Source organism: Kwoniella mangroviensis, chromosome 2 (genome assembly GCF_000507465.2).
Source record: "Kwoniella mangroviensis CBS 8507 chromosome 2, whole genome shotgun sequence".
Taxonomy (NCBI): Eukaryota; Fungi; Basidiomycota; class Tremellomycetes; order Tremellales; family Cryptococcaceae; genus Kwoniella; species Kwoniella mangrovensis.
In genome coordinates, this window is record NC_088828.1 from 2,156,373 (window position 1) to 2,170,237 (window position 13,865).

The 13,865-nt window shown below is 42.2% G+C and overlaps 8 protein-coding genes across 8 annotated transcripts; 2 read left to right on the plus strand and 6 right to left on the minus strand.

Annotated features, from left to right (window-relative positions):
* Positions 1–252: 252 nt before the first annotated feature.
* Positions 253–3,231, plus strand: I203_107671 (uncharacterized protein; the record flags this gene model as incomplete). The annotated part of the gene is made up of 6 exons (XM_019145743.1): positions 253–1,432; positions 1,519–1,712; positions 1,792–1,883; positions 1,941–2,028; positions 2,111–2,254; positions 2,353–3,231. 6 exons carry the CDS (start codon positions 253–255, stop codon positions 3,229–3,231), a joined length of 2,577 nt encoding a protein of 858 aa, XP_019005562.1.
* A 633-nt stretch (positions 3,232–3,864) lies between these two features.
* Positions 3,865–4,353, minus strand: I203_107672 (uncharacterized protein; the record flags this gene model as incomplete). Its single annotated transcript, XM_019145744.1, has 1 exon — positions 3,865–4,353. The coding sequence occupies one exon, from the start codon at positions 4,351–4,353 to the stop codon at positions 3,865–3,867; it is 489 nt and encodes a 162-aa protein (XP_019005563.1).
* Positions 4,354–4,981: 628 nt separating this feature from the next.
* On the minus strand, positions 4,982–5,645 carry I203_107673 (uncharacterized protein; the record flags this gene model as incomplete). Its single annotated transcript, XM_019145745.1, has 2 exons — positions 4,982–5,146; positions 5,235–5,645. The coding sequence occupies 2 exons, from the start codon at positions 5,643–5,645 to the stop codon at positions 4,982–4,984; spliced, it is 576 nt and encodes a 191-aa protein (XP_019005564.1).
* A 615-nt stretch (positions 5,646–6,260) lies between these two features.
* I203_107674 (uncharacterized protein) lies at positions 6,261–7,312 on the minus strand (the record flags this gene model as incomplete). Its single annotated transcript, XM_019145746.1, has 3 exons — positions 6,261–6,566; positions 6,632–6,769; positions 6,833–7,312. 3 exons carry the CDS (start codon positions 7,310–7,312, stop codon positions 6,261–6,263), a joined length of 924 nt encoding a protein of 307 aa, XP_019005565.1.
* A 552-nt stretch (positions 7,313–7,864) lies between these two features.
* Positions 7,865–8,673, minus strand: I203_107675 (uncharacterized protein; the record flags this gene model as incomplete). The annotated part of the gene is made up of 2 exons (XM_019145747.1): positions 7,865–8,116; positions 8,188–8,673. 2 exons carry the CDS (start codon positions 8,671–8,673, stop codon positions 7,865–7,867), a joined length of 738 nt encoding a protein of 245 aa, XP_019005566.1.
* A 424-nt stretch (positions 8,674–9,097) lies between these two features.
* I203_107676 (uncharacterized protein) lies at positions 9,098–9,704 on the minus strand (the record flags this gene model as incomplete). The annotated part of the gene is made up of 3 exons (XM_019145748.1): positions 9,098–9,171; positions 9,344–9,436; positions 9,605–9,704. 3 exons carry the CDS (start codon positions 9,702–9,704, stop codon positions 9,098–9,100), a joined length of 267 nt encoding a protein of 88 aa, XP_019005567.1.
* Positions 9,705–10,111: 407 nt separating this feature from the next.
* I203_107677 (uncharacterized protein) lies at positions 10,112–11,678 on the plus strand (the record flags this gene model as incomplete). The annotated part of the gene is made up of 5 exons (XM_019145749.1): positions 10,112–10,366; positions 10,479–10,628; positions 10,732–11,280; positions 11,347–11,498; positions 11,606–11,678. 5 exons carry the CDS (start codon positions 10,112–10,114, stop codon positions 11,676–11,678), a joined length of 1,179 nt encoding a protein of 392 aa, XP_019005568.1.
* Positions 11,679–11,987: 309 nt separating this feature from the next.
* I203_107678 (uncharacterized protein) lies at positions 11,988–13,325 on the minus strand (the record flags this gene model as incomplete). The annotated part of the gene is made up of 9 exons (XM_065518236.1): positions 11,988–12,187; positions 12,257–12,305; positions 12,370–12,411; positions 12,485–12,629; positions 12,689–12,720; positions 12,794–12,884; positions 12,950–12,966; positions 13,033–13,126; positions 13,189–13,325. The coding sequence occupies 9 exons, from the start codon at positions 13,323–13,325 to the stop codon at positions 11,988–11,990; spliced, it is 807 nt and encodes a 268-aa protein (XP_065372966.1).
* Positions 13,326–13,865: the final 540 nt, after the last annotated feature.

Below are 13,865 nucleotides of genomic sequence, written 5' to 3' on the forward strand. Positions count from 1 at the left end.
CATGCACCTCACCTAGACGCGTCGGAACGTTCACTAGGTGTGTAAACAATAACAAATCAACATTAATCTCGTTGGACAAGACGCGCTTTTCACTTTCCTTATCCTCTCATCCCTCCAACATATTCTTATCTATCTTTCTTCATCACTTACGAGTAGAGCCATCTCATTCCATCCCGTCGTATCTTGCTCCGAAACGTATCTGAGATACCTTAGTCTTGCGACTTTGAAGATCACCTGGTGGGGAAGATTACGATGGCACCTATCAAACAACCAGACCTAAAGAAGAAAAAAAGGACTTTTTTCAAATCGACACTGGACATAGCTATACCCATCCTGAAGGATGATAGCGTGAAGAAGCAGGAGAAAGGGAAGGTGGTATTACCAACAAAGAAGAGTCAGAGTCAAGAGTTGACTCTGGCCGCGAATAGTACCAAGCCAGAGGTGAATAGTCGTACGGGCAAAACAACTGGTGTGGAGAAGAAGAAGAAGGATAGTGTATATAAGAAAGTTAAAGTGTACACTTCAAAGGCCAAGTCTAAAGCTCAGGCGATAGTTGGTAGGAGTACGAGGAGTATTGATAGGTCTAGTAAGAGTAGTGTGATTGGGACAAACAAATCAAGTCGTACGGTCTCGGTCTCAACAAAGAACGCGAAGGCACTTACGAAAATACCAAAAGCAAAAGCAACGCCTATCGACATGGATAAGGGTAAGAAGAATAATGTGATAGGAACAAGTAAATCGGTTAAAGGCAAGAAGGAGGTTATACCGAAGATGCAGTCCAGCTCAAAGGTGGTAAACACAACTAGGAGCAGGAGCATTACACTTTCCAAGCCTAACGTTCAGAAGAAGAAATACAGGGTGATCACGGCCAGATCGATCAAAGCTACAAAAGAGATACTTTCCAAACGTATATTGTCGACCTATAAATCTAAATCACAAACAGTAGCTGAATCACAGAAACAGAAAGAGTCTCAGATAGGATTGGAGACAAGAGTCAAAAGTAGTACTGGTGGCAGTAGTAGTAAATCGTTGAAGAAGGAATATATGACAGCTGGTTTCTATTGTCAAGATCCCCACCCACCATCTACGAAACAACTCCATAACAAAATATTGTCAATACGCAAAACCGAGAGCAAAAATGCCAAGTCTCAGAGTCAGAGGGGGAAGAGTGATACGGCGGTTGGACGAAGTACGAGGAGTAAACAAGCTTCATCTTCAACCACTACCATGACGAAGAAAAACAACGGGTCTGCTTCTAAGGACGAACAAAACGTCTCTGTCTCTTTCCCACCCTTACCTTATGATCATGGGTATGATCTCTTCTTCAAGCAGGAGCACGAGTTTACGTTACCGTATAATATCATGAAAGAGAAGTTGGATGGGAAATTGGATGGGAAGAAGAAGCCTATGGCTTATTCGAGAATCAGCAAGAGTGAGTACAGATCTGATGATATCAACTCGTACTCCTGTTCATACCAATTGTTTGAAAGCAAGAAACGCGCTGATCATCGTAACTAGACATCTACCCAGAACGACAAAAGTATCAAACGGACTTTCATGCGATATGCAAATGTTCGCCAGAGTCGAAATGTTCCGATCAATGTATAAATAGATTAATGAGTTATCTCTGTGGGAAAGACTGTCCGGCAGGTGATGAATGTACGAATAAGACTTTGAGGAAGAGGAAAGGCGCGAGCTATAAGGTAGTCTATGTGAGTTTGACCAATCTGGAATTCGGTTGAGCCTGATCTCAAGAAGCTGATCTATCATTGTTCATACGCTTGTAAATAGACCGGTTCAAGAGGCTTCGGAATCGTGCTTACTCAGGATGTTAAAGAAGGGGATTTCGTTATGGATTATAGAGGCGAGGTAATAACGATGGAGTGAGTCGGAATCATATCCTGAACTGATATAGAGGGTCTGATGTATGATCGTCATAGCACCTTCATGGAACGTATACAAAATGAGTACAAGGGGACTAAGAATTTCTATGCGTTGGCCTATGACCAAGATGAAGTCATTGATGCTGTAAGCTTAACATCCAGAGTAATAGCAAACGAGCCTGTGCCGTGATGCTTATTGATGTGTTACTTGTATTGCTTCGTCACAGGGCATGAAAGGAAACGACGCAAGGTTCATCAACCATGGATGCGCGCCAAATCTTGAAGTAAGAAAGTTTGAAATCGCAGGTGATGGGCTGGAGGAATACGAAGTAGGGATGTGGGCTTTGAGGGATATCAAAGCTGGTGAAGAGGTGAGTGCGAAGTCTCCTGACCTCCTATCCTTCTAGAAATCATATATATTTATGTAAGGAGACAGATGCTGATTGTCACCTTTCCTATTTCTGCACAGCTCTTCTACGACTACAACTTCGAATCTTTCGGAGTAGCCGCTCAGTCCGACGAACTTCGTACCAAGTGTCATTGCGGTGCACCCAATTGTATCGGTTTCCTGGGTAGGAAAGCAGGTGAGAAGACTGCAAAAGGATTAGCAGCGGAATTAGCTAGCAAAGCGAAAACCCTCACCATCAAGAAATCAACGAAGAAGACATCCAAAATCAGAAAGAGTACGAGTATGGGCGCAACACTTCAAGGTAGCACGGCCGTCATGGGGTTGATGGAAGATACTCCATCAATTATTTCGGATTCTGGACCAATCTCTTCGCAATCAAGTGTATCTCTCAAAACACCCTCGGAGAGTTCCGTCGATGTGGTTATCGGTCCAGCATCTAGTACTACTTCATCTGTGGAGTTAACCACGAAGACAAGTGGCAGAAAGAGGAAGAGTGAAGTGTCAACTTTGGACGTCGATAGTAGTATTATCGCAAAGAAGAGAAGTAGGAAATCCGAAACGGTCCCTGTAATCTCGATCACAGCGAAGAAGGCTAAACCACGCAAATCCGAACCTGTACCTGCAAGTGAAGCTTCACTTCCAAATTCATCGACTATCCTAACACCAACGAAAACAAAAAAGTATAAACCAAGAAAATCCGAACCTATACTTCCATCTCAGGGGAAAACCCTCAATCCACGAATCAGTATGGCCGAAGTTCGAGAAGCTGCCAGGATCAAGAAAGCGGAGATTGTGAAAGCCAGAAGAGGAGTGCCGAAAGGATGGGTCATCTTGCCGCTTGGCACGAGTACAGGTACGAGTACGAGTGTGGCTAGTAATGCTGGACCCGGAATAACGGGAGGGAGAAAACCGCCGAGAGATAGATCGAGTTTGGGTTGAGGGACAAGGGCTATTGGTCATAGTAAATCATGAGGTGCGAGGTGCGGGTGACAACACAACAAAACTTATAAGTTGATTGAACCCTATTGGAAATTTGCTTCTGAGGTGCGATTGTATTTCGGGATTCTTATGTGTTTATACAGATTGATATATTTCACCATTTGGAAATTCTGGCTCTTGCTGAATGAATTTTGTAAAAAGTGTAATATACATATACGGTTGATATACTACGATATGATGATATGATATGTTATATGATTGACGGAATATGGTACTCATATGATTTAGATTTGAAGTGTACAAATAAATCTCTACATAACCTCTCATGCTGATAAGGTATATACAATTGTTGTCGATTTGGAAAAACAGGTATCATTTAGGTCCAATACATTACTCTGATTTTCACAGTATTACTGTATATGAAGAAACGTCATTTCATCTTTACAACTTGTTTTCTCTAAAATCCCATAACTTACATTGCTCAACTATCTTACAATCTGACTTTTCTTCTTGTTCGATTTCTTGCTTCAGTGTTCTAAGTTTCAGTATAGCCTTCTCCTTTCTACGTTTTGCATCATTTTTCTTGAGATTGTCTGTTTGCACTTGATGGATTGTCTGAGCACCGTCATTTGGTCAGTTGATAATTTTTGTGAATTCTAGTAGACCAAAGGAATGTGATACAACTGGATGTGGAAATCTCGCACCTTTAAAATCACTTTTCTTTTGATTAAACTCTGCGGATCGAAGTTCTTGGATGATTTTCTCCTTGTGTCTAATGAGAATATCCTTATGTCCGATCTCGTTATTCTTTTCCTCAATGATCCTTTCTTTCGCATCAATGACTCGTTCTTTCTTTCGAATCATTTTATCTTTCGCTCTGTTCTGATCTATCAGATAATGAATTTCAGCTTGCTTGGCTGCCAAGTCGTTCTTCAAATATTCGACCTTGTCCTCCAAGAAAGCCTGTGTAATTGCCATTTCTACACCATTTGCCTTCGATCTTTTATGATGAAACTTCGCCGTGTCTTCTTCCTCCTCCCTTGCTCGTTTGGCTGGGGTGGAAGTGGACAGATTGTATGAGTGGTGAGTGAGTTTGGAATATTCTCTGTCAGAGTATCCCATCTGATTGATGAGAGACCTATCGGTCAGCAGCATCACATTCATGTGAGTATTCAAGTACTTACTTTGAAGGATCATATAGAAGCAAGCGGGCTTGATGAAAAGTAAGAAGAGAGTAAGAAAGAAGGAAGAAAGAAAAATTCAGATACTGAAAGTGAAGGAAACTTTGGTCCATCTCATTTTTAGTTCGCTCGACGCTTAGACCGTTCTTTCTTTACTTACTTACTGTAATGCAATTATCAAAGCACATTGGTGGCATCCTATACATAAAAAAAATGTTCATGCAAGCATGCGTTGCATACTGACACCGCTTTCACGAGATTATCACTCATCGTTCTACTTTGACACTGGAATAACCTTTCGGATGGAGGGATAAAATGGAGTACAAATTGCCACACAGGTAAATGTACGCTGTTATCAGTCAATATTTTCCATCCCTTCTTTCTCAGCGAGACGCTAACTAGGATTTTGAAACCGCCAAAACTTTCTAAGAGACAAATATGGCACGTCAAATATCGATCGTTAGTATACTTTCATGAGAACACGCAGTATCGTACTCACAAATTGGTCTATGAACCAATTCCTTCAATTCCTCCAGCCTCCCAGCCAGCTTGACGTTCCTCTCACGCAACTATCCTTCAACTTTCTTATTTTCCTCAAGCAAATTAGCAATTTCATTGATTTTAGCATCTTTAGCCATCATATCTTGCATTCTTCCTCTCTCCATTTCCTCCATTTTACTCGTGTAAGTTTCTTCAAGTCCCTTCATAGCTTTTCTCATCGTGGCGTTGTCATCCTACACATCCTACAAAGAAAGCTCATATCAATTATCACAACATCGACTATCATGGCTTTGCTGAGTACATACTTATGAATACACTCACCTCAAGCTCCCGAGTTCTTTGTTCGAAATGCTTGGCTGATTCCATCTCTTCCTTCAGCTTCCCTTGTGAAATTTCCAGTTCCTCTTCCACACTTAACCTATCCATTCTCTCTTTTAGCATCTTGACCTTCATCCTCGTTCCCAGATAATCTTTGTGAGCAAGGATCAAATCCTTCTTTCTATCTTCCCTTTGAATCTTGATAATTCCAAGATCTTGCTCTGCCGCTCTCAGATCTCGTATCGCTTGTTCCATCTTCGTGGCAGCGGGGTCTGGCGAGATGCCACATGGTGGTGAGGGGCGAATAGTGAAGGATGATGAAGTGCTCCTTGCACGCTTTCTAGATGAGGTTGAGGACGTTGGCGTCAATTGAGGAGCGGTCTGAGAGCTTGTGGCTGAGGAAGAAAAGTTCATGACCAAACTGGAGATTTCGCTTCGATTGTATAGAATGCTGAAGACGTTATGTGAAAAGATGGATCGAATTAATATTAGGATTTTAGATCCCTGTAGAAATCAGATGGAAGGGAAGGTCAATAGAAGATGAGGAAAGATGGAAAAAGTCGAATCGTTTGCAAGCCGTTCCGAGGAAGATGAGGTAACTCGAAGATTGCCTTCACGCACAGACCTGACCAGACCACATTCAAGGAGGGTCCTTTGGCTATCATAAAATTGACTGGAGCGACCACCGATATCGCTCGTGGGCATGAAGTGGTCCTGGCGTGGAATGATAAGGAGGATTTTCGATGCATCCATTTCAGTTTTCGTCTGATCCACATTTCTCAAAATGACTCGTCGGTATTCGAAAATCCATTCACATTTCTCAGTACAACTTTTAAACATATTTTTAAGTATGGGGTCACACTGTTATCTCATTACACTCAACACAACGTAGCTATAGACAGTATGAAACTTATGATATCGCACCATCACAAGTCAGGGTCAAGACAGAAACAGACCGAAAGATGATAAACACGATAAGAGGTCTTATTTGACTGCACACGAAAATGACCATCGATTATCAGTCGTCAATCAGGCGGTCAACGACACAGAATCGGGAAGTAAATGCTTACGTAATTCGCTTGATCGAGAGTTGATCTCTTGCATAAAGTTCTTCAAATTCGCATTATAACCTTTCAATTCGATCTCGATTTTCTTGTATTCATCGATCGAAACATCGAGTTCTTTGATATGTTTATCTTTGCTTGAGATCTTTTTGGAATTTTCTTTGTAAACCTCGTTCATCTCTTGTTGATGAATAGATTTGAGGTTGTTGATGGCAGTTTGATGGTTCGTTTTGAGTTGCTCGGTATCGTCATTCATCTTTCGTATGTCAGTCTTCGAAAAACACGATACATCAGTATCACCCATCAATATTACTCATAGAGTATGCTACGGCTCACCATCAAAACCTTGATTTTGTCGTTTGCAGAGTTGATCATCACATCTTTCTCTGACATAGCTTTAGCACGAATTTCGAGTTTCTTCTCATACTCGTCATTGAGCGTCTTGTTATCTTCGTGACATTTGATGATATCCTTCTGTAAGATTTAAATCGTTCAGTCCATGCAGTTCATTGAAAGTCTAATGACCCAGGGACTTACTTCAAGTGAACTAAGTCTCGCATCTAACACTTTGATAATCCCCTCCCTCTTTCCCAACCTACCTTGTATCTCCTCGACAGTGACTTCCAACCGTTGTTTCTCAAGTTCATATTCCATCCTCATCTGTCTTTCTTTTAACATATCCCTCTTCATCTTCCTAGATTCTTCATCCCTTTTGGCTAGTTTGTATTGATCAATTGCTTGATCTGTGATTTTCTCACTTTGGATCAATTGCGCTTCGGCATGTTGTAACTGCTTATGAACACTGGATAAGTTGACTTGGTTCAAAGGTAATCTGGTGAATGTCCATGAAGAAGACTTAGAGCTTTGAATTCGAGATCGTTTACTCTTCAAATCCGAATGATGTTCATGGTCGTCATCATTGTCGGACCACCCAATGGATCGTTTGAGAACATTGAGCCCGGGATACCATGATGGAGAACTGGGAGGAGAAGAAGAGGGGGAATCGGAGATGACCATCTTGCAACACAGTATCGTGATACTGCGGCATGCAAAGAGAAATAATCAGATTGATATGGTATGAGAGGAGGTGTGATTGTAGACTTACAGGTGGTTGGTTAGAAGCGAAGACTGAAGGAAGCACAGAGTAAGGTTGGGCGAGAAGATGAAAGATGAGAAAGAAGGAATGAAAGGAAAAAGAAGGAAGGAAAAAGCTCAGCTCAGGCCAATAATATGAGAAGGGATACTGTAACTGCCACGATTATAATTGAATTGGAGGTCTGCGCTGAATAATTCGTCAGTGTTTTTATTTTTATTTTGAATGTGGATACGGCCACAAGGCTTCTTCTTAGTATATGATACCGGTACATCAAAGATATCTTATGATGGTCGAAGCACCCGTTGAGACATCTCGCCAGTCGATCATGAATTGATTTGCTGTATCAATAGAAACAGTATGAAGGGCTCAAGATGCACATTCATCTCGTCAAAATTGTGAATTATCTATCTACGTACAATTCTCAACAACCCAACCCTTTCATTATAACTCCTCGGTTTTACCCGATCTTTCCTTCATTCCGATGACACCCTTTTTCTGATCTCAGGCAATTTATCTTGAAAGATCTTGATTCTTTCTCTCAACACACCCTCAACCTTCTCTTTCTCTTGAATCGTATTTTTCAATTTCGCTACATCTTCATCCTGAGATCTTAGTCGGTGTCCGAGAGAGTTTATCTTTTCGAATCGACTATGTAAGACGATCCGATGATTTACGTTCCAAAGCTTTTCCTCGGCAAGTTGTTCTTCCAATTTGCGAATCGTTTCCTATCCGCAACCACCTCACATATCAATCTTATGGGGTATAAACTCCAAACGAAATTTAAATACACACTTACATCTCTGTCTTCGCCCTTTCTTTCGTTCACCTCCGGATCAATTTTCTTCGCAGTGTCTCTCACCTCTTTCAACTCCATCCTCAATCGCTCATTATCCTTCTCCAGCACCTCTTTCTCCTTGATCAAAGTAGTATTGTTGATCTTTTCTTTGATTAGATGGATCTTCATCACTTGGTAATTCTCAGTCAACCTCATAAGTCTACTTTCCTTCTCCTTCTTCGTTCGAGTCAATTTGAGCTCTGCTTGCGCCTCGTTCAGGTACCTTGATAGTTCGTTTATGGTTGGTATCTTATTTTTTGTTGGATTGAGCGTTTGATCGGATCCAGGTCCAGATCCAATCCTTCGAGCTTTTCCTTGAGGACATTCTGCATCGGAATGGCGTTTATGTGGATTGTCGGATTGATGTGCATTAGGGATAGACGGCGAATGAGGTCTCTTGGAAGGAGGGTTGAGGTTGATTTTTGCTAAGGATACTTCACCCGTCATGATTGAAGAATGATGATGGTTCGATATTCGATAGGTCAAGTTGTTAATCGCAGTGTTCAAGGAGAAAGATTGCTAAGAAGATTGATGTTCGAAGCTTTAGATTGATTTCGGTATCACTTGATGAAGACTCTTTCGAATAATCTTCAGCAATAAAGTGAGAATGAATGAACTGAATAGAATAGAAGAAAAGGTGAAATAATTGATTCATTCGGAAAGTGATATGGCTTTGACGCACAGATCACCAAGGATCATATGAATGAATAAGAGTCTCTGTCAGTCTCGGTTAGAGGCATCTCTAAATCCTTGTCATAAGCATTTCATTTCGAGTTGATTCAGTATTGGACTTGGATGTCAATCTTATGATGAGACGTAAGTATACATATGACAATGATAGAAACCTAAATGATGATGATATAAGTAACTCTCAAACTACCCTAAACCCCTTTCTACGGCTCAATACAGCTTGATGACTGAATTCTAACGAGCTTCGAATTGGACCTAAGATCATAAGAAAGAGTCAGTACGCCATACATGATAGCCCTAGTCCATGGCGGCTCGATGGAGACTTACAACTGCGAAAAGAAGCATGGTCAGCACAAGAATATGTAGCAGTACGGTAACAGGAATAGCCCATCTGAGAATGCTGCCCGTGCATTGAAACAATACTCACTTCTCGTTGTCCTTGGCTTATACATCACTCTATGTCCACACTCTCTACACCTGATCAATTCCGAGGTCTTCATCGCCGTTTTCGCACCGCAATCTAAATCACGGTGGATCAATTAGCATAAATCTTCCATTGGCTGAGCAAGCGGATGTCAACAGTCATCTAGTATAATCTTAATTATAAGACGACCCGTGATCCGCCGTGTGTTAAATATTCTTCACGCTGATGTTTGAGGCTTATACGTCGCAAGGATGTATAACTTACCACCACAGATATATTCTATAGTCTCGGGAGGTTTAGGTATGTTTCTGGCGGGCATGGGATTGGGGTTCTGCTGGGAGTATCGATCGGCTTGTTGAGACATTGTGAGACGAGTTTGATTTTCGTGTCTGAGGCTGCGAAGTAGAGGTGATTGGAGGGTCTATTCCTGAGATTGTATTATCTATGTTATGATGATGCTGGTTTGGTATGTAGGTCTGATGTTGTCAACCCGACATTGATGTTTTGAAATTGTTGTCGAAGGTGTCAAGATTTCATAAGGTGAGTGGCAAGGCACCTGCCAACGGGATTGATAATCAACCAGCAAACAATGACACGTCATTTCAAGCACGCCCTTACCCTTATCTCGTCACCGCATATCGAACTGAGTTACCGGGTGTGTTCAGCTCAGCTCCTTGTGATCACCTACCTAATCTTAACTCACACTCATCAAATCACATCACATCTCACTTAGTCATACCATACATATACAGCTCAAAACACCAGACCAACATGATGGACATTTCAACAGCCCTGTCAGCCCTCGAATCACTCTCTTCCTCAACTTCCACTTCATCCTCCGGTCCACTCAACGCCCTCATCGATGTGCAGTTCACCAATGCCAAATCACGTATACTCTCGGGGGAAGATCCCAAAGTGGTGATCACGGAATTACAGAAGAATGTCAAGAATTGCAAGAAAGAGGTGGAGAAGGGTCTGAAAGGGTGGTATGGCGCCTTGGGAAATGTGGGAAAAGAAGTCGATAAGGTGAGTGTGATGGTAAATCTCATATAGTTTCAGACCAGTAGAAGGGTGAACTCTGAACGGTCCATTGATGGAACACGCACTGATTTGTAACATGTCCTCTGATATCGTATAGGCCTTCCCACCGATCCTAGGAGAGATAAGTGATGCTTACTCTGATCCACCATTGTTCGTCGAACCTCAAGCTGCAGAAGCATTGGATAGAGCTATATTGGAGTCACTGGGTAGGAGGGGTATATGGGATGCTGTAGAAGCTATGGAAGAGGTAAGTGCTTCATGATCTACAAGAGTTCGAATGTGCCCGTGTGAAGTTTTCATAATTCTAATACTTCGTGCATGAACGCTGACTTTTCTATCAATCTAAATAGGAAACTTCCCTTTCTTACCTTCCATCCAAGCGAGAGCTATCCACTCAACTACAGTATATCCTCACCTCCATCCGATCATCCAACCTTCAACCAGCCCTCGAGTGGTGTTCTGAAAGTTCTACTTTCCTATCTTCTCCACCTCATCCTTCATCATTACCGTACCATCTGCATCGGGCGGTATTCCGATCAATCAAAGATAAGCGGGAAGCTATAAGTTATGCTCAACAAAACATGATGGGTTATCTACCTAGTCAGCCGGTACTCAAATTAATAACGGAGTGTCTGTACCCCGGTCAATCAATGGGTAAAAAACTAAATGGTAATGGTGTACAGGAGGAGGAGTCTGGGGGAGAGGGAGAAGGGGAGTTGGAAGAATTAGCGAAAATGTTTCAGAATGAATTCTGCAGGAGGCACCAGTGGTCTAAAGAGGATCCATTGGAAGTGACAGTTGAATTGGGAAGTAGAGGTGGGACATTGGATAAGATCGAAAAAGCAAGGAGGGTGATGGGTGAACATTTGGGTAACGTTAGGAAATGGGATGAGCTGCCTGTAGGTGGATTGTTGGCTCCAGACAAGGATTCTCGTACTGATACGCTTGTGCTTTATGTCCTACAGATGGAAGTTCCCCTACCACCATCACGTCGATATCATTCAGTATTCGTTTGTCCCGTATCGAAAGAGCAGGCTACAGATACAAACCCACCGAAGATATTGACTTGCGGACATGTCATTGCTGAAGAGAGTTTCAACAGACTACTGAAAGGAGGGTAAGTGAATCGTTGCTATACAAACTTAGCAGAACTTCTCACCAACAATCATCAAGCATATATGCCTTTTTATTTATACCTGGCTAATTCTGACCTTGCTTTCGCAGCCGAAGAACAGTCAAATGCCCTTATTGTCCTCAGGAAACATCCCAATCCGTCGCTCAGAGATTGTATTTCTAAGTTTGATTCATGCATATTCTTGTTTGATATTTGTATTTTTTTTGTAATTTCGGTATTTGAGAGATCAGGATTTTGATATTTTGTATAGAAATGCATTTCATCGCATGTCGGATAGATGAAAATGGAATCAATGGGTATATGATGCATAAATGACTCAAAGAAATATGCTCTACTTATACACACAAACGCAAATTGAAATTATAATCATCCATCCGATAACATACCCCTCTAGACCGTTGCTCGTCAAAACGAGACTGTTTGAGTATTATCTCGATAAAGCATAAGAATATCAAAGGATACCCCGCAGCCTTATACCCCATTGGCCTTCTTCACTTTATCTCCGACTTTGGCTCCTCCTAAACCATCTTGTTCTTCCTTCTCCCTTCCTCTAGATGCCCAAAGCTGTCTTCGTTCCTCCATGAGTGTTTCTGCCCATTTCTGTATGACGGGATGTTCGAGATTAGGTATTGAGCCTACGAAAAATGGAGAGAGCGTTCGGATATCTTGACCTGTAGTGGAAATCGATTAGGGTTATTGAAGATGACCAGAGGTACAGTATATATGTATCACAAACTTACTTCGCTCGTATTCAACTGCTTGTAAAGCGAGTTCTACCCTATCCAAATCCTATTGAATAATATCAGCTAAGTGTCAATGTTTAATGAGAAACCATATTTGTTCTTCAATTCACTTTGACCAACTTCGATTCAGGTGTTTCCCTAGCCTCGTACTCCTATATCACATCAACTCGATCAGCTTCTTCCTGCCATTGCAGTCTACGTTATAGGTACAGTTGAAATACCCACATCCCATAACGACCTGAATCTCTCCCTAGCATCTTTGTTACCGTCCCCGCCGAGCATCTCATTCAAGAACGAATCCATCGCTTCTTCCTCCAACTGATGTTTTACATGAGCCGGCACGCCTTCGACGGGGGTTATATCGCCGACACTGTACATTTAGTATATCAGCCGGAGTGTTACTGGACGGCGCCAAGGAAGACAGCTCACTGAGCTTCAGCTAGATCGTGTACTAAGGCCATCTGGTTGAAGGTACTATATTAGCTATGTAACTCAAGTGCCGACAACGGAAGGCAGCTAAAGTCGGTAGCTTACCATCACACAACGTGGTATATCTAACGGCCTAAGGGGATCCTGCGGTATCATCATGGCCATCAAAGCCATCCTGCACATATGATCTGATATACTGTTCACCCAATATAAACAAATTATCAGCTTTGACGGAAGCACGGAGAGCAATATATAGCTGACCTTTCTGCTTCTTTCACCTATACACGAACGACAATGAGTGAGCTTGACCCCTTCGAACAGCTGACACGGGGAAAATAGCTCACCCCCTCTCTTATCCATCCTGATCGTTTCTGCACTTTCAGCTGTTCCAGTAAATGAAGGAAAGCCAGTGTATCCAAAGCTTCATTACCTGATGACCTATATCCATTGTAAATATCAGCTCAGGTCCATATCAGAAAGAAGAGTGATGGACAGCTCACTTGTACGGCGCAGGCAGTTCTTTCCCACCTGCTCCCAACACTTTATTTGTCTCTTCGACCTGTTGAGCGACTTTGGTTATATGTATAGAATTCATTTTGTCAAGCTTCGATGGGGATGCAGGTATAGCGATGGGCATTGTACTCCTGTCAAGTAACAATGATACTGGAGGATAGTCAAGTTGAGATTGGTGAGGAAGAGAAGAAGGAGAGATGATGATCTTTGTTGTTGTTTTGATTTGATCGATCAACGAAGACCGTCGCGTGGTTCGAAGGCTGAAACACCAGGAAAATAAATCCACGTCACTCATTTGGACTGATAAGGGTATCACAACTTCGGTGAGTTCCGCCGGAGTCGGAATATCCGGTGAGATGAGTTCACAGAGAGAGACGTCCACTCGACTTGATGGTTGATGGTCGATGTTGATGTTGATGTTGATGTTGATGTTGAGACTGCATCTCCATCTTGCTCTCGTCAGCTCAGCTGGTCCAACATCATCACTATCGCAGACATATCTCGCAAAGCCCCAAATATTAAGACCACTTTCATTTTTGATCCACCTCTTGTCTAGCCCTGCGCGATCAGTCAGTCAACTCAGCAAATCATCGGACAAACTCCTTCCTTCCTTCTTCCTTCAATCTCAATGGCTTGCTCATGAAAAGTCGCCGAGTAGGGTAAG